The sequence below is a fragment of the Scyliorhinus canicula genome, chromosome 5, assembly GCF_902713615.1.
Source record: "Scyliorhinus canicula chromosome 5, sScyCan1.1, whole genome shotgun sequence".
Lineage (NCBI taxonomy): Eukaryota > Metazoa > Chordata > Chondrichthyes > Carcharhiniformes > Scyliorhinidae > Scyliorhinus > Scyliorhinus canicula.
The window spans coordinates 17,050,766-17,071,195 of NC_052150.1; the positions used below are offsets into that span (position 1 = coordinate 17,050,766).

Consider the following 20,430-nt stretch of genomic DNA (forward strand, 5'->3'; position numbering starts at 1 on the left):
TTTATCCACTAAAATCTCACCCTCTCACATTGGGTGCATCATTCCTCCCCCCCCCCCCCCCCCCCCCCCCCCCCCGGAGGCCGGGTAGGAGAATCGCTGGGGCGTCGGGCGAGTCCCGCCCCCGCACGCGATTCTCCCACCCCCCCCAAACCGGCGCGGCGAGATTTACGGCTTGCCGCTCGGAGAATTGCCGCTCGCCGTTTGTAACGGGCGAGCGGCGATTCTCCGGCCCGGATGGGCTGAGCGGCCTGCCCAACACGACGTGTTCCCGCCGGCGCCAACCACACCTGGTCGGTGCTGGCAGGAACAGCGCAGGAACGCTGGGGGGGGCGGCCTGAGGGGGGGGGGGATCCAGCACCGGGGGGGCGCTCCAAAGGGGTCTGGCCCGCGATCGGTGCCCACCAATCGGCGGGCCGGCCTCTCTGAAGGAGGCACTCCTTTCCTCCGCCACCCCACAAGATCAATCCGAGATTTCTTGCGGGGCGCCTACGGGGAGGACCTGCGCATGTGCAGGTGACGTCATTTACTCGGCGCCGGCTGCATAATTTACGCAGCGCCGCGCAAGGCCCAGTGCGTGTAATTGACGCTTCCCCCAGGGGTGGGGAATAGGGGGCGAGGAGCGGCCTCCAACGCCGGAGTGAAACACTCCGGTTTTCACTCCGGTGTCGGGACTTAGTCTCCCGATGGGAGAATCTCGCCCATTGTCTTTTCATAGGTTTGTTTTGTGGTTTTAGAGTCCATGTAAAGTTTGTACATTTGTTTGGAAAACTTAAGCTCCCTTTCTCTTGTGTGCGCATTTATATTTATTCTTTTTTGACATGTGGCCATCCCTGGCTAGGCCAGCATTTATTGCCCATTCCTAATTTCCCTTGAGAAGGTGGATGTGCGCTGCTGTCTTCAATCGCTGCAGTCCATGCGGTGCAGGTACACTTATCTAGTGTTGCTACAAAGTGAGTTCCAGGATCTTGACCGAGTGACAGTGAAGAAACGCTGATGTAGTTCCATGTCAGAATAATGTGTAACCTGGAGGGAACTTGCAGGTGGCGGTAGGGTCTGCCGCCCTTGCCCTACTAGGTGGTAGATGTAATGGGATGTGAAGATGCTGTTGAAGGAGCCTTGGTGAGTTGCTGCAATGTATCTTGTAAATAGTACACACTGCTGCCACTGTGTGTCAGTGGTGGAAGATGTGAATGTTTAAGGGAATGTTTATGAAGGGAAGCCAATCCAAGTACACTATTTTGTCCTGGATGGTGTTGAGCTTCTCGAGTGTTGTTGAAGCTGCACTCGTCCAGGCAAGTGGAGAGTATTCCATCACACTTCTGACTTGTGCCTTGTAGAATGTGGACAGGCTTGGGAAATCAGAAGGTACCCACTTTATTTCATTGGCTAGTTCAATTTAGTTTCTGGACAATTGTAACCCCCAGGATATTGATAGAGGGGGATTCATTGTTGATAATACCTTTGAATTTCAAGGGAGGATGATCATTGCCTGGCACTTATGTGGTGCGAATGTTACTTGCCGCTTATCAGCGCAAGCCTGAATGTTGTCTCGGTCTTGTTGCATATAGACTGGACTGTTTCAGTGTCTGACAAGTCACAAATGGTGTTGAACATTGTGCAATCACCAGTCAACATCTGTTAAGTAATGGGTTAAAAGACATTGCAATTAGTTGTCTCATATATGTTAAGTGTTCAATGATTGTCTCATTTATGTTAAGTGTTATGTTAAATAGGGACAGAGAGATCAAGGAAGGGAAATGTCAAGAGACGGACCATGCGAAGGTGAGAGAGAGTTGAAATTGGAAGCAAAATTTATAAATTTTTCCAGGTCCACACGAGAGTATGAAGGGGCACCAATGCAGTCATCGATGTAACGGAAAAAGAGTTGTGGGAGTGGGCCTGAATAGGACTGGAACAAGGAATGTCCTACAAAACCCACAAAACGACAGGAATAACGGGGGCCCATGCGAGTACCCATAGCCACAGCCTTTATTTGCAGGAAGTGAGACAAGTTAAAGAGAACATTATTTAGTGACAGAACAAGTTCAGCTCGGCGGCTTGGAGTGGTGGTGGACGGGGATTGTTCTGGCCTCTGCTCGAGGAAGGAGGAGGGATCCCTCAGACCCACATAGTGGGGGATGGAGGTATCGAAGGATTGGACATTTGTAGTGTAGCGGTGGCGGTTAGGGCCAATGAATTGGAAATTGTTGATATGACAGAGGGCATCAGATGAATCACAAAGGTAAGTGGGAAGAGACGAGGGAAAAGAGAATGGAGTCGAGATGTGAAGAAATGAGTTCCGTAGGGCTGGAACAGACTAATATGATGGGTCTAGCAGGACAGTCCTATTTTGGGATTTTGGGAAGGAGATGCAAGTGGGCCGTGTGGCCTTGGGGACCTATGAGGTTGAAGGCTGTGGAGGGAAGATCAGCAGATGCAAGAAGGTCCGTGACTGTCCTGGAAACAATGGCGTGATGTTTGGTGGTGATATGGTCCAGAGGGAGGTAGGAGGAAGAGTCTTGAGAGTTGCCACTCAGCCTCAGCAAGGTAGAGGTCAGTACGCCAGACAACACAGCACCCTTGTCAACAGATTTGATTGCAAGGTCAAGATTGGACCTTAGAAAACGGAGTGCAGCATGTTCAGAGGGAGACAGGTTTCTGTGTATGAGATGGGCAGAGAAATGAAGACGGCTAATGTCATGCTGACAGGTCTCAATGAAAAGATCCACGGGCAGGCAGGAGGCCAGAGGGTGTGGTCCCGGTAGAGGGAGATTACTGTAGACAGATGAAAGGATCTATTGAATGAGGGAAAGACTCCTACTGAAAGACGTGAGCATAGAGATAGAGGCGACGGAAGAAGAGTTCAGCATTGCGCGAGCCCACAATTCATAGAGGTGATTACGTAAGGAGATGAAACTGAGTCCTTTGCTGAGAACAGATTGTTCGGCAATAGAGAGGAGCAGGTCAGAGGAAATGGTGAATACATGGCAATGGCTGGGTTAAGAAGTAATGGGGTCAGAGGGATGGCAAAGTTTGAAGGGTCCAAGAAAGGGCATTGGTGTCCGTACGTTGCTGAAGCTTGTGTTCCTTAAGACCTGAAAGGAATAGTAAAAGCTTCTTGTTAAGGTGTTAAGAATGCACATAATCTAGGCTGAGACGAAGAATAAAATGGAACTGGGGACAAGGACAGCTTTGAGAGAAGGTGAGACATTGTTGCTGGGAGTGTGAGGCCGAGTGTACAAATGGTGGTGCATGGCACTGAGTGTGGATCTCAGGATGTGGTGAGAACAGCAGCCCATGGAGTGTTGTATGTCCCGGAGATACCTGTAATCCTGGGTGGATTCAAAACACGAGAGATTGAACTCTAACTGGAATCCACATGGAATGAATCGGAGACCGAGACCATCGCTCAGGAAGGAAATGTGCTGTGGAAGCGAGTTTTAGTAAACACCTTGTCAAACACCAAGAGGGAAATGGAAGAGTTACCACCAGCTTGACACACAGACTCCTTGCTTGGGACTGGCTCACGTGTAAATGATTTTATTCCGGTGAATTCTTGAGCATTTACTAGATGCTTCTCACCCAACTTGTATCCGCAAGACACCCAAAACTATCCTGTAAACTCACTATGGCTTCACCTGCAAAACAAACACCTGAATTCTCTAAACTCCGTCTCCCAGTAGCCTTGCAGTATTTCTCGTGCCAGAGAGCTGAAACCCAGCTGTTTTTGTTTCTGGCAAACACTGAACTCTCCCTTGTCTTTCTCTGTGTTAGTTCAGCATTGTTTTCTTGTATTTTTCCCCCTAAACTTCCCCTTTTTAACCCATCTCTTTAACTTTAAGGGTTATAAAACCTCATTAAAATATATGTCTACAAACAAATTCAACTAATTGACCTTTCAACCACAGGTCCATCCGGATTTCTAGGCACCAAGGTCCATAGGAAAACCTAAATGGGTATAGAGGGATACGGCTCTAGGAAGTGCTGAGGGTTTGGCAGAGGGTGGTATCATGACCGGTACAGGCTTGGAGGGCCGAAGGGCCTGTTCCTGTGCTGTTTTATTCTTTGTAAATGAAACTTGAACTATTTTAACTTTTTTAGCACAAAAATACATATATATTACATAAATTCAACTTAAAAATTCTATTCCCATTGACTTCAGTTTTGCGACGGTTCCTTGATGCCACAGTTGCTCTCACCTCATCTCTTGAGTTCAGCTCTTTTGTTTGAACCAAGGCTGTGATGAGGTCAGAAACTGCAGTGACTCTGGCGAAATCCAAACTGGGAGTCAGTGAGCAGGTTATTGCTGAGTAAGTGCCGCTTGATAGTAGTCATCAACACTTTAGATCACCAGCAAAGTGAGCGAGATAGACCAGTGGGGCAGTAATTAGCCAGATTGGACTTGTCCTTTTTCTTTTGTAGACAGGACATACCCACACATTTTTCCAGATTGCTGGCTAGATGCCAAAGGAGCAGATGCACTGGAACAGCTTGGCCACCCTTCGCTACTATTGCCAGAATGTTGTTAGGACCTGTAGCCTTTCTTGATACCATGTGGAGTGAATCGAATTGGCTGAAGACTGGTATCTGTGAGACTTCAGAGGAGCCTGAGATGGATCACCCACTTGGCACTGCTACTGAAGATAGTTACAAATGCCTCAGCCTTATCTTTTGCACTGATGTGCTGTGCTCCCCCATCACTGAGGATGCGGATGGTTGTGGAGCCACTCCTCCATTTAATTGTTTAATTGTCCAACACCATTCATGACTGGAGGTGGCAGGATAGCAGAGTTTCTACCTGAACTGTTGGTTGTGAGACACATAGCTCTATTGCTTACCCCTTGTGCTGTTTAGTGCGCAAGTAGTCTTGTAACTAAACCAGTTTGACATCTCATTTTCAGACCTGTGATACACCTGGCGTGCTCTCCTGCATTCTTCATTGAACCAGGGTTGGTCCCCGGCTTAATGGTGTTGGTAGAGTGGGGAATATGCCAGGATCTGAGGTTAAGATTGTGGTTGTATATTTATCTCATTTAGCATTGGTTGCAAATCAGATATGGACTTAAATTTTCAGTATATTGAAGCCCAAAATAAATCTAATTCCTGGAGTTCCTGGGCATTGTTCACTTGGTGTGAATGGTTAAAACAGCTGTCTATGGCCAGAATTTTTAACAGTAGTGTTTTAATAGAATTAGAAATGCAGATGGATACGATTCATCTTAAAAAGAAAAAAGTTTTGGATGGACAACATTAATGGAAGTCTTTGTTCTTTTGCTGCCCTGTAGATGTAGTCACGTTTGACTCATGCTTAATTATTTTTCCTGAGATCCTAATTGAATTACTATATTCATTGTTCACTTTTTGAAGAGCAATTATGGGGAATGATACATGGGAGCTTTTGCCAGACTTGTATATGTATTTTATAAAAGAACATTAATTCTATAAAAGGTGGTAATGTGGTTCAACTCCTTGATCTTTGACTCCATGCTGGTTATTCATCAAACTTGTATTTACTCAATAGAATAGATCTGATGACTGAGGTAACACACCCAAAGGTCAATTTGCAGCGCAGAGTTAGTGCACAGTGTCAGCCTTTGCTTTGGGGTAGCACTCTAACTTTTGATTTAGAAGGTTAAGTCCCATTCCAGCAATTTGAGCACACATAGCCTAGGCTGGTACTTCAGTGCAGTAATGAAGAAGTATTGCATTGTCAGTGGTGCTGTCTTTCAGATGAGGCATTGAACATTAAACGTGCAGGTAACAGATACCATGGCCATTATTTGAAGAAAAGCCAAGGAGTTCTGCGGATATCCTAGCCTTGTGTCCCTTGACCAGATGTACCTGGCCATTATTGCATTGCTATTTGCAGTGGGATCTTGCTATGTACAAATTGGCTGCCCTGTTTCTTATAGTGCAAGAGTGACATCCACATTTCTAACTTATTTCTATTTTTCAATTTTTCCTCCTCTCCTTTCCCAAAGACTACGCAGACTCATAGTACTTTAGATGCAGTTTGTCCTGTGATAGCTCACCTAAGTGATCCTGTTTGTTTAAGTTTGGAAGACTATTTGATCCTTTATTTTATTCTTTCATGGGATGTGGGTGTTGCATTTGTTCCTCATCCCTTGAACTGAGTGGCATGCGAGGCTATTTCTTAGGGCAGTTCAGAGTCTTGGCCTGGAGTCACATATAGGCCAGGCAAGGTGAGGATGGCAGATTTCCTCCCCTAGAGATTTTTGTTTGTACCTTCCTGGTCACTATTATTGAGGCCAGCTTTTATGTGGAAAAGTTGATTGTGATCAGGGGCGGGATTCTCTCCTACCACCGGGGTCCCGGTGTAGCAGAGTGGCGCCAACCACTCCAGCGTCGGGCCTCCCCAAAGGTGGGGAATTCTCCGCACCTTCGGGGGCTAGGCCCGCGCCGGAGCGGTTGGCACCACGCCGACTGGCGTCAAAACCGGCACCAACGGCCTTTGATGCCCGACGCTGGGGCTAGCCGAAAGGCCTTCGCCGGTTCGCGCATCTGCCGCCGAAGTCACCACCGGCGCATGCGCACTGGGGGATTCTCTTCTGCCTCCGCCATGGTGGAGGCTGTGGCGGCGGCGGAAGAGAAAGAGTGCCCCCACGGCACTGGCCTGCCCGCCAATCGGTGGGCCCTGATCGCGGGCCTGGCCACCGTGGGGGCACCCCCTGGGGTCCGATCGCCTTGCGCCCCCCCAGGGCCCCGGGGGCCCGCTCGCGACATCGATCCCGCCGCCACCGAAGGTGGTTCAAACCGTGGCGGCGGGAGAGGCCTCCCAGCGGCGGGACTTCGGCCCATCGCGGGCTGGAGATTTGCCGCAGGGTGCTCGCCGCCTGACGTGGCGCGATTCCCGCCCCCGCCAATTCCCGGGTGGCGGAGAATTTTTGCCCCGGCGGGGGCGGGATTTTCAGCGGCCCCTGGCGATTCTCCGACCCTGCGTGGAGTCGGAGAATTTCGCCCAAGATGTCTGTAAGGATCACTTCACTATAACAGTATTTGTGTGCACCTTGTGTTAAAAGGTGCTATATGAATGCAACTTGTTGTAATGCCGTTCTTGTTAGAGTTGATGATTGAGTTATCCAGCAGAGTAAGGGTGAAATAAAGCAATGTTCATTAAATGGCACTAAACAATTGTAACATTGCGATGTGAATGAGGGATGATGTTGACAAGTCTGTTTCCTTTTGGACAGGAAATGCTCCTCCAAGTTGGCTCTCCAGAGACACATGGGAACACACACTGGTATAAAGCCATTTCATTGTCAGCACTGTGATTATAAAACCAGGCTAAAGGCATCACTAATACAGCACATGAGAATTCATACAGGTAAGAATGTATCACATGTTGGACAAATGTTTTCTGTTGCCTAACATGTAGTATAAAATTCTGTCAATCCCAAGAATAATTTCAAATGATTTTAAGAGTGCCGTTCATTTTTTTAGTTTTGAAGTTCCAATGTTCTCTCTGTGATCTCCCTTAATGGTTTCTATCCATCTCAAAGCCTGAGCAACCTCACTAACATCCTCTCAACTTTTCAATCAGTAACTCTAGAGTTAGGAGATTCTTGAGACGCCCTAGAAAATAATTCTGATTACCGCTCCCACATCTTGCTTTACCGCTCCCACATCTTGCTATGAAGAGGGGCCTGATTTGACTTTCCCCTACCCCTGAACCCGACCTCTGAAATAGCCTTAATTCGTGAAAGGTGTTAGTTAAATGCAAGTTTTTGTTGTAATTAAAATTGGACTTTGCATACGAAATTAATGATAGAATACAATCATACAGACTGGCTAAATCGCTCACGTACTTTCGTACCATTTCCAATACCCTCCCATCCTCTCAATAATGAGGGTTTCCGAGGTAGTGGTAAGGAAATGGTTGTGTCAATCAAACAGCTACAGGATATTGTGGCCAGCGGTGGGTCAAAAGCCAGGTTCGATTCCCGCTTGGGTCACTGTCTGTGCGGAGTCTGCACGTTCTCCCCGTGTCTGCACGTGGGTTTCCTCCCACCAGTCCAGAAAGGCTTGCTCGTCAGCTGAATTGGACATTCTGAATTCTCCCTCCGTGTACCCTAACAGGTGCTGGAGTGTGGCGACTAGGGGCTTTTCACAGTAACTTCATTGCATTGTTAATGTAAGCCTACTTGTGACAATAATAAAGATTATACTTGGCAGTTTGAAAGAGCAGTTGTAAACAACTTTGGGGGGTATTCTTTCCTGGGCTGGATGTAGAAGGAAGTGAACTTGGAATGGAATGGGGGAATGTGGGCCACAAGGGCCACAGAAAGAAATGGTCAAGAGTAATCATGTTCTTGACCGAAGCCAAGAGATATAGCACCGTTGAGGGGATGGCTTTGAATGAGGGTCGGTGATGGAAGGAGAAGATGACAGAGACGGGTGAGCAGTAAATACCAAACAAGTTGCCGCTTCAGTGCTATTTCAGAAATATGGTCGATGCGATTTTTAAAAATTTCAGTTTTGCCACTTGAGAAAATTGCATTTAACAGATTTTCATTTTGCAGCTTGAGAAAATTGCATTTAACAGATCTTCATTTTGTGTTTTAATTTTCCTTCATAACTTTAGAAAGTAATGTTTTTTTTTATGAAACACTGTGAAAGATCGGTTGTCATGATAAAACACTTCCTATAATTTAAGGCAAAATTATTTTTTTTTAAACATTTGCCCTTTTCCTCATGGACCTTTATTTAAGCTTCTTGATTTATTCATTTATGGCATATGGGCGTCACCTGGAAACATTGCAGTCTGTGATGTCAGTATACCCACAGTGCTGCTTGAGGGGATTTTCGCAGTAACTTCATTGCAATGTTAATGTGACACTAATAAAGGTTATTTCACAGTAACTTCATTGCAATGTTAATGTAAGCCTACTTGTGATACTAATAAAGATCATTTGTTTATTTATTTGTAGGGAGTTCCCAGAATTTTGACCCAGTGACTTGGATTGCTAATATATTTTCAAGTCACGATGGTGTGTGAGTTGCAAATCAAATGAAATGAAAATTGCTTATTGTCACAAGTAGCCTTCAAATGAAGTTGCTGTGAAAAGCCCCTAGTCACCACATTCCGGCGCCTGTTCGGGGAGGCTGGTACGGGAATTGAACCGTGCTGCTGGCCTACCTTGATCTGCTTTCAAAGCCAGCTCTTTAGCCCTGTGCCAAACAGCCCCTTAGAGTTAGAGGGAGTTTGAAGATGCTGATGTTCCCTTGCACCTGCTGCTTTGTGTTTCTAGGTGGGTGAGGTCATGAGTTTGGAAGGTGTCAGCAAAGAAGCCTTAGTGAGTTTCTGTAATGTGTTTCGTAGATGGTGCACACTGCAGCCACATTGCGACAGTGGTGGAGGGAGTGAATGTTTAAGATGGTGGATAGGGTATCAGTGAAGTGGGTTGTTTTGTCCTGGAGAAGGAATGAGGCCTCATGGCATCCAGACTCTGTGGAGCTTTGCTGTAGTATTGATATATTGAAGGAAAATGGTGCCGAATTTCTTGAGTGGAGCTGTCCTCAGGTTTTCAGGCTTCCATGAACATGATGCATTTCCTTCAGCATTTCCTTCAGACAATGAGGATTATTCTGTGTGAGCTTTTACTAGACAGATAATTCTTGACCATAACTTAGTCTGTCACTGCTGAATCTTTGCAGCACAATACGTATTCAGGTTCTTAATGTTTACTTTTCAGTTTTACATGTGGGAGAAGATGAGAGTCAGGAAGGTGAACTCTTTTTTTTTTAGTACAATGTGATGTGATACTATAATGGTCAAGATGCAGGAGAGTAAAAATTTAAATCATGAGTAAGAAAAATCAGGAGGCTGAGCTGGCATCACCCACGTCCGAGCCCCACTGATGGTGAAAGTTCTGCCTATCGTATCTACGCAGTAAGTACTTGAAAACTTTTAGTTTAATGTAGTTTAAAAATCTGTGTTGCAGCGGGAGACGAAATTGAAGTAATTATTGTAATTTTTGAATTGCCTGGATATATCCAAGAGACGTTTTTTTATCAGGTATGTTCTCTTTTTCTTGTCTCCAAAGGTGAGAAGCCCTTCAAGTGTACCATCTGCCAGTATGCCTCCATTGATGCCAGCTCTCTAAGGCGGCATTCCCGCACACATTCTACTGAAAAGCCTTACAAATGCCAGCTGTGCTCCTATAGTTGGTGAGTGGGTACACTATCCATTAATATCACGTTCCTGACCTTATTTATCCATCCCACTCCACATAGCTCAGCAACATGCGCCGTCACCCAAATCAGGGGGCAGTGCTGCACTGAAAAGGGCCAATTAAATCAAGGATTCTTTCAGAGCATTTTGTTACTTTCTGGTAACTTTACATTTCCTTGGCGAACCTTGGCTGAAATGGAAACTCTGGGCTAGATTTTTGCCAAGTTGGGATGACCAAGGGGCAGTTTAAAAATGACGGGAGGTCCCAATTCTGGGATTTCTAACCTCATTCCCACGGTTTCCAAACTTCCGGAGTACGTTTTAAGGATGCAGACTGGTTCGGGTCGCTTGTTTGGGTGAAGTGATGGAGCTGAGATCCGTATATGGTTGTTGCGGGAGGCCGGGCTCTGCATCGTTACAGGGGCAATCCCAGTCCCTGCCGACGAGCTCTGCAGCAGCCTCCTTGAACTCGGTGAGGCTGGTCTGGGCTTGCTCTCACTTGTTGCACGCACGTTTTGCCTGTATGGGTACAAATGAAAGAGATGTGATCAGAGGGGATGGAACAGAGGCTGGGTGAAATGCATGTTCCCTGTGTGATGTTTCCTACCCAGAAGGGGCAGAGATTGGAGTTGGAGCAACAAGGCAGATGCGACGGTAGGTTTGTAAAAGTCTTGTTGAGGGTGAGTGTTGATACATGTAACTACTAATGGATGTGTGGGATACTTGAAGAGAGTAGCATTTGAGTACATGATGCCAAGAGTTTGATAGAGGAGGAACCTGAGAGAAGCCTTACGCTGGCAGAGCGGATGCAATCATTCATCTGCTTCTTGCACTGGATGGTGCTACGTGGGCGGGCGACAGCCACTCTAAACTCCTAGGTAATGGCCTCCCAGGCTGGAGAGGTGATGCTGCTGTGCTTCTATGAACTGTCCCTGTGGTAGAGGACATGCCGGTGGGCTTAGACTACCCAAATGAGGGGTCCTGGTGTTGAAAGCCGGTGCTGCCGCCTTTCTGAGGCTGCTTGCCTATTCCCTCTGGGTTCCAGATATCCTGCCAGGTCTGGTGAAGACAGGTGGACTGGAGAGCGTGACAGGAGTGTGCTGGACTTGTGTTTAATTATGGGGTCTGCCGGCCAGCTGAGGGCGGGTGGATGAATCGGCTGCTGGCTTGCCAGGTGACCGGGAGGGGATCTTGCCTGTGCATAATCGATGAGGTCCCAAGCACAGGATCTGGTGTGGAATCCCGCCGTTCTGGTCTGCGAGACAGGCGGCGCTGGAGCTGCACTTCATCCCAAAATGGGAGAATTCCGTCCCAAATGTTTAATTTTGTTTTGGTCCAGGAAGGGCTCCGTCCTAGTTGCTGTAGGGAACGTTCTTCTCCGTTGCAGGATCATTTTAATTACTGAACAAAAGTACTGTTTTCTTTACCCTCCCTTCTGGTTTCAGTTGAAGTATTTTTTTTCTTTCAGAGAATGACCTGCCTTTCTATGCGATAAGTAAAATCTTAAAGAAAATTAAATCAGGCAGTTGCATGATTATCATTAGAGCAGGAAGGAAACGGCAAAGAAACAAGAGGCCTCATGGCATCCAGACTCCGCGGAGTTTTGTTACTGTATTGACAAATTGCAGGAAACTGGTTAGATCAACAACGCTTTTAAATGTTTTCCTGCAGTATAACTTGTGTTTTTGTTTCTTGAGAGTCTATTCATAATTTATGCACAAATACCTACTCCGTAGCATTGTGTGGAGTGACATTGATCCGTGCAGAACAATGTTTAGACCTTGGTCTGTGACCAGTTAGCGAGTTACTGTTAGGGTGCCAGAGGAGGTACCATATAGTCAGCATAATTGTTAGAAGTTAGAAAGCATTCATGGCTTCTTTTTTGTTTTTTCAGTCATTTGACTTAATTGTAGTGTACCCGCCCAGCTATAATACCTGCTGACACATCGGCCCACTGTTGACATTACAAACCTAAAACCTAGATCTAAAAAATACTGTTCTCAATTTTGAAAGTTCTATTTCCAATAACAGTTTATTTTCACTTCTGAGGGGATTAGTTTCAAAATTGTTTCTTTATTTCGAGGGAAAGAAGCTTATTGGAAAATCACAGAATTGTAACAGCACTGAAGGAGATCCATTTGCCCCATCGTGTCCACACTGGCTCTCCTAGGACGCGAACCCTTGAGCGCAATGCAGCCAGTAGATCCCAGGAGAGGCCTCCCACAGGCTTCCCGACAACCTTAACGCCTCACAGGATACACCCAAGTCCCACGAGGCATCGGAATCCTGCCGAAAAGGGGCGTGACCAAACGGGACGTACCAAAATAGGGTTTAAACCTCTCTTGCCACACATACCCGGGATTTACCAACCTGCCGGGATCTACCAGCCTCCCCAGCGAGGCTGCAGCCAGGCGCCGTTCAGTCCTGGTCCACACAAATGTGGAACGGCAGCCAGGGGGTCTCCCAGGCCATCGGAGGACCCTGGCTGGCAAGGGATAGGGCAGGGTGGACCCCTGGCCCTCCCCCTGGACCGCAGGAACCTTGGCACTGCCCAGTTGGTGACAGTGCAAGGATGCCCTGGTGTCAGGGTGGCACAGCCAAGGGTCAGGGCAGGCAAATAGGTACCTCTGGGAGGTTGGTGGGGGTCATGGAGAGGGGATCCATCTGTAAGGGGGTGAGAGGTTGGTGGGGTCCAGGAGAGGGGGAGGGCATCTGTAAGGGGGTGGGGGCTGAAGAGGTGGAGCTCCCAGGGACCCCATAGTGGGATGTCCTCACTTTTAGGGGGGGGTGGGGGGTGGCATGTGCCCATGTGTGTGGGCATCTACTTCCATTGGTTTTTTGCCAATTGCTTTAAATCTGCGCCCTTATGTTCTTGATCCTTCCATCAATGAGAACAATTTTTCTCTCTCTACTCTGTCCAGACCCTTGATGATTTTGAATCATCTCTCGACCTTTTCCTCACCAAGGAAAATAGCCCCATCTATCTATGTTATAAAGATTCCTCATTTGTGGAACCATTCTTGTGAATCTTTGCTGCATTCTCTAATACCTTCACATCATTCCCCAATGTGGCACCCAGAGCTGGATGCAATATTCCAGTTGAGGCTGAACCAGTGTTCGATACAATTTAATATAATTTCCTTGTTTTTATACTCTCTGCTCCATTAATAAAGTCTAGGATGCTTTATTAACCATGCATCCTGCCACCTTCGACAATTTATGTACAAATACACCCAATTAGCACATATCATTTGTCAGCACCAAGATTAATTTTCACATAGAGTCTAATTAATTTTTATTTTAACACCATTTCCTGAGCAAGTGAATTCCTACTTCTGACACCAGGGAAAGAATCTTCAAATTGTAACCAAATGAGAAATTGTGGGCACGATTTAACTAAATTGGAACAAAGTCCCACAGCGAGCGCGTTTAACCATATGTTTCCCGCAGCTCGCAGCGCCGAGAGACACAGCGCTTTATAACGTCACTCGGGTTCGATATGGGACCTCAGTGGGGAACGCGCAGCCGAGGCCACACGCTTCTCTGCACTGAGGAGCGCCACTCGCCCAGTGAAGCGAGAATAGCGTCCCGATCTCTGGAGCCCAAACTCACTATGGAAGGGTCCCCGGGCCCCCTCCCCAACACCTGCGCGGCGCACCCCCGGTCCGATCGCCGCTGCATGGAAAATGCTAGCTTGGCACCTTGGCAGTGTCAACCTAGTACCCTGGCAGTGCCCCAAACAGCTGGCAGTACCCAGGTAGCACCAGCAGTGCCAGGGTGCCACACTGCCCAGAAGATAAGGACCTGGAGGCCTCTTATCCCCTAGGAAACTCCCACGAGTGCTTTTCCATCTGGTTCTCGTTTGTGGAGACCAGTACTGAATGCCCGAGGTTACTGAGACGAAGGAGATAGATCCCAGGGCCTCGGGAAACTCCATTTTAAGTGAGATTTGCTGTCTCGCTCTAATGTGCAGATTTGTCAAAACGTAATCCCACCCACAATGGGCGAGATTCACATCGGAACGCCTCGCTAGATCTCGTGAGGCATTGCGAGCCGGGTAGATTCGAAGAGCAGGGTCTCCCGCACGTTGCTTTTCAGGCGCAACGTGGCCATTTGATCATGCCCAGGATTTTCATTGAAATGTAGAATTTTAATCCGATGCCTGCTATTGCGGTAGAGTTCTGCATTCTTTTGCCATTTCTCACTCTCGCTCATTTGTCAACTCTGATTTAAGTTGCACACTTACCCTGGGTGTTTTTTTTAAATTTAGAGTATCCAATAATTTATTTATTTATTTCCAATTAAGGGGCAATTTAGCGTGCCAATCCACCTACCCTGCACATCTTTGGGTTGTGGGGGTGAAACCCACGCAGACATGGGGAGAATGTGCAAACTCCGCACGCAAAGTGACCCAGGGCCGAGATTCGAACCTGGATCCTCAGCGCGCTTATCCTTGTGTTTGTTCGTTCTTGTGTTTTACTCACTGTTTCTGTTGCTCTCCTATTAGACCATAAGACCATAAGACATAGGAGCGGAAGTAAGGCCATTCGGCCCATCGAGTCCACTCCAACATTCAATCATGGTTGATTTCAACTCCATTTACCCGCTCTCTCCCCATAGCCCTTAATTCCTCGAGAAATCAAGAATTTATCAATTTCTGTCTTAAAGACACTCAACGTCCCGGCCTCCACCGCCCTCTGTGGCAATGAATTCCACAGACCTACCACTCTCTATTCCTTTGTTTCTGATTATCCTTTTCCTCTCTCTCTCTCGCTCTCTCTCTCTCTCTCTCTGTGTCCTTCCATTGTTGCCACTGCTCCCTTCTTTTTCATTTTGTTTAACATGTGCCCCCTATTCTCCTTTGCCATTTTTGGGAGATGGTGGGGGTTGATGTATATTATGTTCCGCGCTCAATGCATGCATTTCAGAAACACTAACAAAATGAGAGAGTTGATAAAAGATTAATATATTATAAAGGCAGTCCTTCATAAAACAGGGAAACAAACCATATACCCAAAGACAATAGCAGTGGACTGGGGACATGTTGTTGCTTAGCAACCGTGGAATCTCATGAGTTTTTTTTCCCTGTTACTTCTGAATCTACTTCAATGACTCTCTTGTGATTTTTGCTCACTGTTGATTAACAGTATTGTTCATTTTCAGCCTCACTGACAGAATCTTGACTGGCGAGGGTGAATTTTTCCATGGTATTTGAAATGTTGTGCCCTTGGACCTTGGCCAGTCAGTTCCCTCAAAAACATGGATCACGTCACGGAGAGAAAATACTGGATGTGTCTCTTTTCAAGATCTTCTTTGTAATCTTCTTTTCAAGCTTACCTTTCTTTAACTTTTGTTACCAGGGTTGGGGCTTGGGGAGGGGGGGGGGGGGGGGGGGGGGGGGGGGGGGGGCAGCGGTGACAAAAGTGGGTGCAGAGAATTAAGAAGAAAAAAATAAGCGAAAAGTGGCTGGTCAAACGAAATGTAATAATGAAAATTATCGGAACTTAAGAATTGGTGTTCATTCTGAATCCAGGTCCGATAGGGACAATTTAATAGACAGAAGTATTTCAAAATGGAATTCTTTGAATTTAACTCTGCAAAGTTTGAGTTTTAAAATCAGTTTGTTGAATTTTCTTTCTATTAAATATTTTACAGTTTCCAGCCTCCCAAAGGAATTCAGAATGCTTATTTATTGTTATAGTAGAAAATAGAAATTACTCCAAACACCCTTTCTACAGTTATTGAGCCAGTAATATTAAGGAACAGTTGACAGTTTAGATTTTCTGTACAAAATATATATTTTGCCATTGTGGCGTTTGCACTTGGCAGGAATGATTAAATGTAGCAATAAGACTGGTTGAATCACAATGGTCTGTCACTGTTTGAAGTTGTAACACTTTCTCCGGAATTGCACATAGCAAACAAACTATGCAATGGAAGAAAATAGAACTAGCAAAAAAAGCTAATGTTATCTGCAAAGCAGTTAATGCAGCAGGCTACCATTTTCTAGCTGCTGTAGGCTGACCGTCCTGCTCACTAAGGCTCTTCTTGCATTGACAAACTGCACAGGTCTCCTTCATCAAGCAGAGAATCTTGAAAGTCAGATTGCCAAAATCCCAATCAGAACTTTTAAAGAATTGGGCATGCGCAAGTATAGAAATAGGAGGTTGGGTTGCGGGTCAGGGTCAAGGGAAATGCCAATTCGAGGAAACCATAAGATTTGAGCCAGGGAAGTAGGATAGAAATTTTTGGAGATGGGAGGAGAAAGGAATTGGGACACTAAAAGATTTGTTTCTTGGGGGTCGGTTTGCAGGATTGAAGGAGCTGGGAGCGAAGTATGGGTTGGAGCAGAGGGAAATATTTAGATACATGCAGGTTCGAGATTTTGCCAGAAAGGAGATACAGAGCTTCCAGGTAGAGCCGGCTTCCACATTGCTGGAGGAGGTGTTGATGACGGGGGGGACTGGAGAAGGGGGTAGTGTTGGCGGTTTACGGGGCTATTTTGGAAGAGGAGAAGGCACCGCTGGAAGGGACCAAGGCAAAGTGGGAGGAAGAGTTGGGAGAGGATATGGAGGAGGGGTTCTGTTGTGAGGTGCTCCGGAGGGTCAACGCCTCCACCTCGTGCGCGAGGTTGGGGCTGATACAGCTGAAGGTGGTAGATAGAGCGCACCTTACAAGGGCGAGGATGAGCCGGCTCTTTGAGGGGGTAGAAGATGTGTGTGAAATTTGCAAGGGGGAGGGAGCGGAAACCATGTTCATATGTTTTGGTCCTGTCCAAAGCTGGAGGATTCCTGGAAGAAGTTGTTTAGGGTAATATCCATAATGGTGCACGGGAAACTGGACCCGGGACCTCGGGAGACCATATTCGGGTTGTCGGACCAGCTGGGGTTGGAAACCGGTGCGGAGGCAGATGTAGCCTTCGCCCCGATCACCCGAAGGCGGATCCTGTTGGGATGGAGATCAACCTCTCCACCCTGGCATGGCGGGGGGACCTGCTGGAATTTTTGACGCTTGAAAAGGTCCAATTTGAACTGACGGGAAGGATGGAGGGGTTCTGTAATTCATGGGCGTTATTCATTATGCACTTTCAAGAATTGGATCGCATCGAACATTAGTGGGGTTGGGGGACTGTATGTGTTAATGGTGACTATGGGTGATTCCTGATTCCCTTTTGTCATTTGTTTATGTTAACATGAGGGCTAACGTTTGGGGGTTTGGTGGGAGGATGGGATCGTTGTTATTGATATGGAGATTGCATTAGTTACTGATTATTGTTTAATTGTTGGGTGTAAATTTGGGAGAAAATGTGAAAAAGGAGGAGAATAAAAACTATTTTAAAAAATAAATAGGAGGTTAATCCAGATGAATGCGTGGCTGGAGAGATGGTGCAGGAGGGAGGGTTTTAGATTTCTGGGACATAGGAGACTGTTTTGGGGGACAGTGGGACCTGTACAAGGTGGGTGGGTTGCACCTGAACTGAAATGGGACCAGTGTCCTTTGTTAGACGTTTAGCTGCTGTTGTATAAAGAGTCAAAGGTTCTTCTCCTTTTCTCAAACACTTTTATTTCACTTCAACAGACTCTGCACAAAACACGATCTTCACATCACCTGACACAAAGGCCACCTGAAGCCTCTTTACATATCAGTGTCAATTGTTGGATACTTAACATAAATGAGACAACTAATTGGAATGTCTCTTAACCCATTACTTAACATCCTTGCAAGGAGGTTTTCTAGTGCTGTAAGGAGGGTTTAAACTAACTTGGCAGTGGGGTGCGATCCTGAGAGACGGTTCAGCCGGACGAGATGCACAGCCAAAATTAAAAAGAGACATCAAGTGAATCAGGAAGGCAGAGAATTTCTAGACCGGTAGGTCACAAGGGAGTTTGGCAAGATTAGATGGTATTTTAATGCAAGGAGTCTGACGAATGAGGCAGATGAGTTGAGGGCACAAATTAAAACATGGGGTTATGATGTCATTGCTGTTAATGTGGCATGGTTGGGAGAGGGGCTTAATTGGCAGCTCAATGTTCCAGGATATAGGATCTTCAGGCGAGATGGAGAATGAGGTAAAAGAGGAGGGAGGGTCACCGATTTGATTAGCGAATCAATTACAGCACTAAGGCGGAACAACATCTCAAAGGCTCTTCAAATGAAGTCATGTGGGTAGAACTTAAAAAACAAAAAGAGGCAGTATGGTGGCGCAGTGGTTAGCATTGCTGCCTCGGCGCAGAGGATCAGGTACGATCCTAGCCCTGGGTCACTGTCCGTGTGGAATTTGCACATTTTCCCCGTGTCTGCGTGGGTCTCACCCCTACAACCCAAAAGTTGTGACGGGTGGGTGGATTGGCCACACTAAATTGCCCCTTAATTGAAATTTTTTTTTTAAATCCCAAAAGAAGCAGTCACATTGAGAGAAATAGAAGAGCAGATATGCAGTCAAATATCAGAGAAGTGCAAAAGTAATAGGGTAGTGATAGTGGGAGGTTTCAATTTCCCTACATTAACTGAGGTAGCCATAGTGTGAAAGGTTTGGAGAGAGGGAAATTCTTATGCATCCAGGAGAAATTTTTAAGGCAACACTTAGAAGTTCCTAGAAGAGAGGAGACTGTCCTGGACTCAATTTTCGGTAACGAAGCCGGGCAAATGGTTGAAATATCAGTGGGGGAGTATATTGCAGTCAGCGATCATAACTCCATTAGACTTGAGATTGTTAAAGGATAAGGATGGACCTGAAATCAAAGTTATAAACTAGGGGAAGTCCGATTTTTAATGAGATCAGATATGATTTGTTCAGAGTGGACTGGGAGCAGGAGCAGATGCCTTCATGAAGGAAATAGGAATAGTACAGGACCGATGTGTTTCAGTTAAGAAAAAGGGTGGGACCAACAAGTGCAGTGAACCCTAGAAATAGAGGGTTCTGCAGAATTGGATAAGGAGAAAAAGGGAGGCTTATGACTGATATCGAAGGCTCAAATCGAGAGACATATAGAATGTGCAAGGAAATTGGAAGAACCAAAAGAGAACTTGAAAAGATACTGACAGGTAAAATAAAGGAAAATTATAAGTTTTGTTTTACAAGTACATTAAGGGTAAAAGGATAACTGGAGAAAGAGGAGGGCCCATTAAAGACTACAGTGGTAATCAGGGAGAAGGACGGTGACTAAATTAAAGAAATGAACATAGAGAGGAGGTTCTGAGTAGTCTTATGTTTAAAAGCAGTGAAATCTCCAGGGCCAGGTGAAATGTATCGCAAGCTGTTGAGTGAGGTAAGGAAGGAAATAGCAGGGCCACTGGCAATAATTTTCAATTCCTCTCTGGCCAGGAGAGGTGCCGGAGGACTGGAGGATAGTCAATAGAACATTACAGCGCAGTACAGGCCCTTCGGCCCTTGATGTTGCACCGACCTGTGAAACCAATCTAAAGCCCATCTACACTATTCCCTTATCATCCATATGTATCCAATGACCATTTAAATGCCCTTAATGTTGGCGAGTCCACTACTGTTGCAGGCAGGTTATTCCACGCCCTTACTACTCTCTGAGTAAAGAACCTACCTCTGACATTTGTCCTAATTGTCCAATGTGGTGCCATTATTCAAGAAGGGAGGAAGGGATAAACCAGGAAACTACAGGCCCGTCAGTCTAACCTCAGTGGTGGGGAAAATATTGGAAGAAATTCTGAGAGACAGAATGAATCTGCATTTGGAGAGGCAGGGATTAATCAAGAACAGTCAGCATGGTTTTGTTATGCCTGATCATGTCTGACCAATTGAATTTTTTGAAGAGGTGACCAGGTGTGTAGATAAGGACAATGCATTTGATGTATCTACTTGGACTTCAGCAAGGCTTTTGATAAGGTCCCACATGGGAAACTGATAGTGAAGCTAAGAGCCCGCGGGATCCAAGGAAATTTGGATCCAGAATTGGCTGAGTGGCAGGAAGCAGAGGATGGTAGTTGAGGGGTGTTTTGCTGACTAGAAGCGTGTGTTCAGTGGGGTCCCACAGGGATCAGTGTTGGGGTCTTTGCTGTTTGTGGATTATATAAATGATTTAGATGTGAATGTAGGAGGGTTGATCAGTAAGTTCGCGGATGATATGAAAATTGGTGGGTGGTAAATAGTGAAGAGGAGATAGCTTCAGATTATGGGAGGGTATAGACGGGCTGGTCAGAGGGGCTGATCAGTGGCAAATGGGATTCAGTCCGGATAAGTGTGAGCTGATGCACTTGGGCAGGAC

The 20,430-nt window shown here is 46.3% G+C and overlaps 1 protein-coding gene across 3 annotated transcripts in view; it reads left to right on the top strand.

The window, feature by feature from the left end:
* si:dkey-154p10.3 (oocyte zinc finger protein XlCOF6) overlaps window positions 1–20,430 on the top strand; it is a 43,329-nt gene that overhangs the window by 18,349 nt on the left and 4,550 nt on the right. For 2 of the 3 annotated variants that reach the window (XM_038796654.1, XM_038796655.1), the window contains exons 5-6: window positions 7,212–7,345; window positions 10,065–10,188. In XM_038796654.1, the coding sequence (XP_038652582.1) occupies window positions 7,212–7,345; window positions 10,065–10,188 (258 nt within the window). The remainder of the gene's footprint in view (window positions 1–7,211; window positions 7,346–10,064; window positions 10,189–20,430) is intronic. The other variant, XM_038796656.1, reaches the window with a different exon arrangement.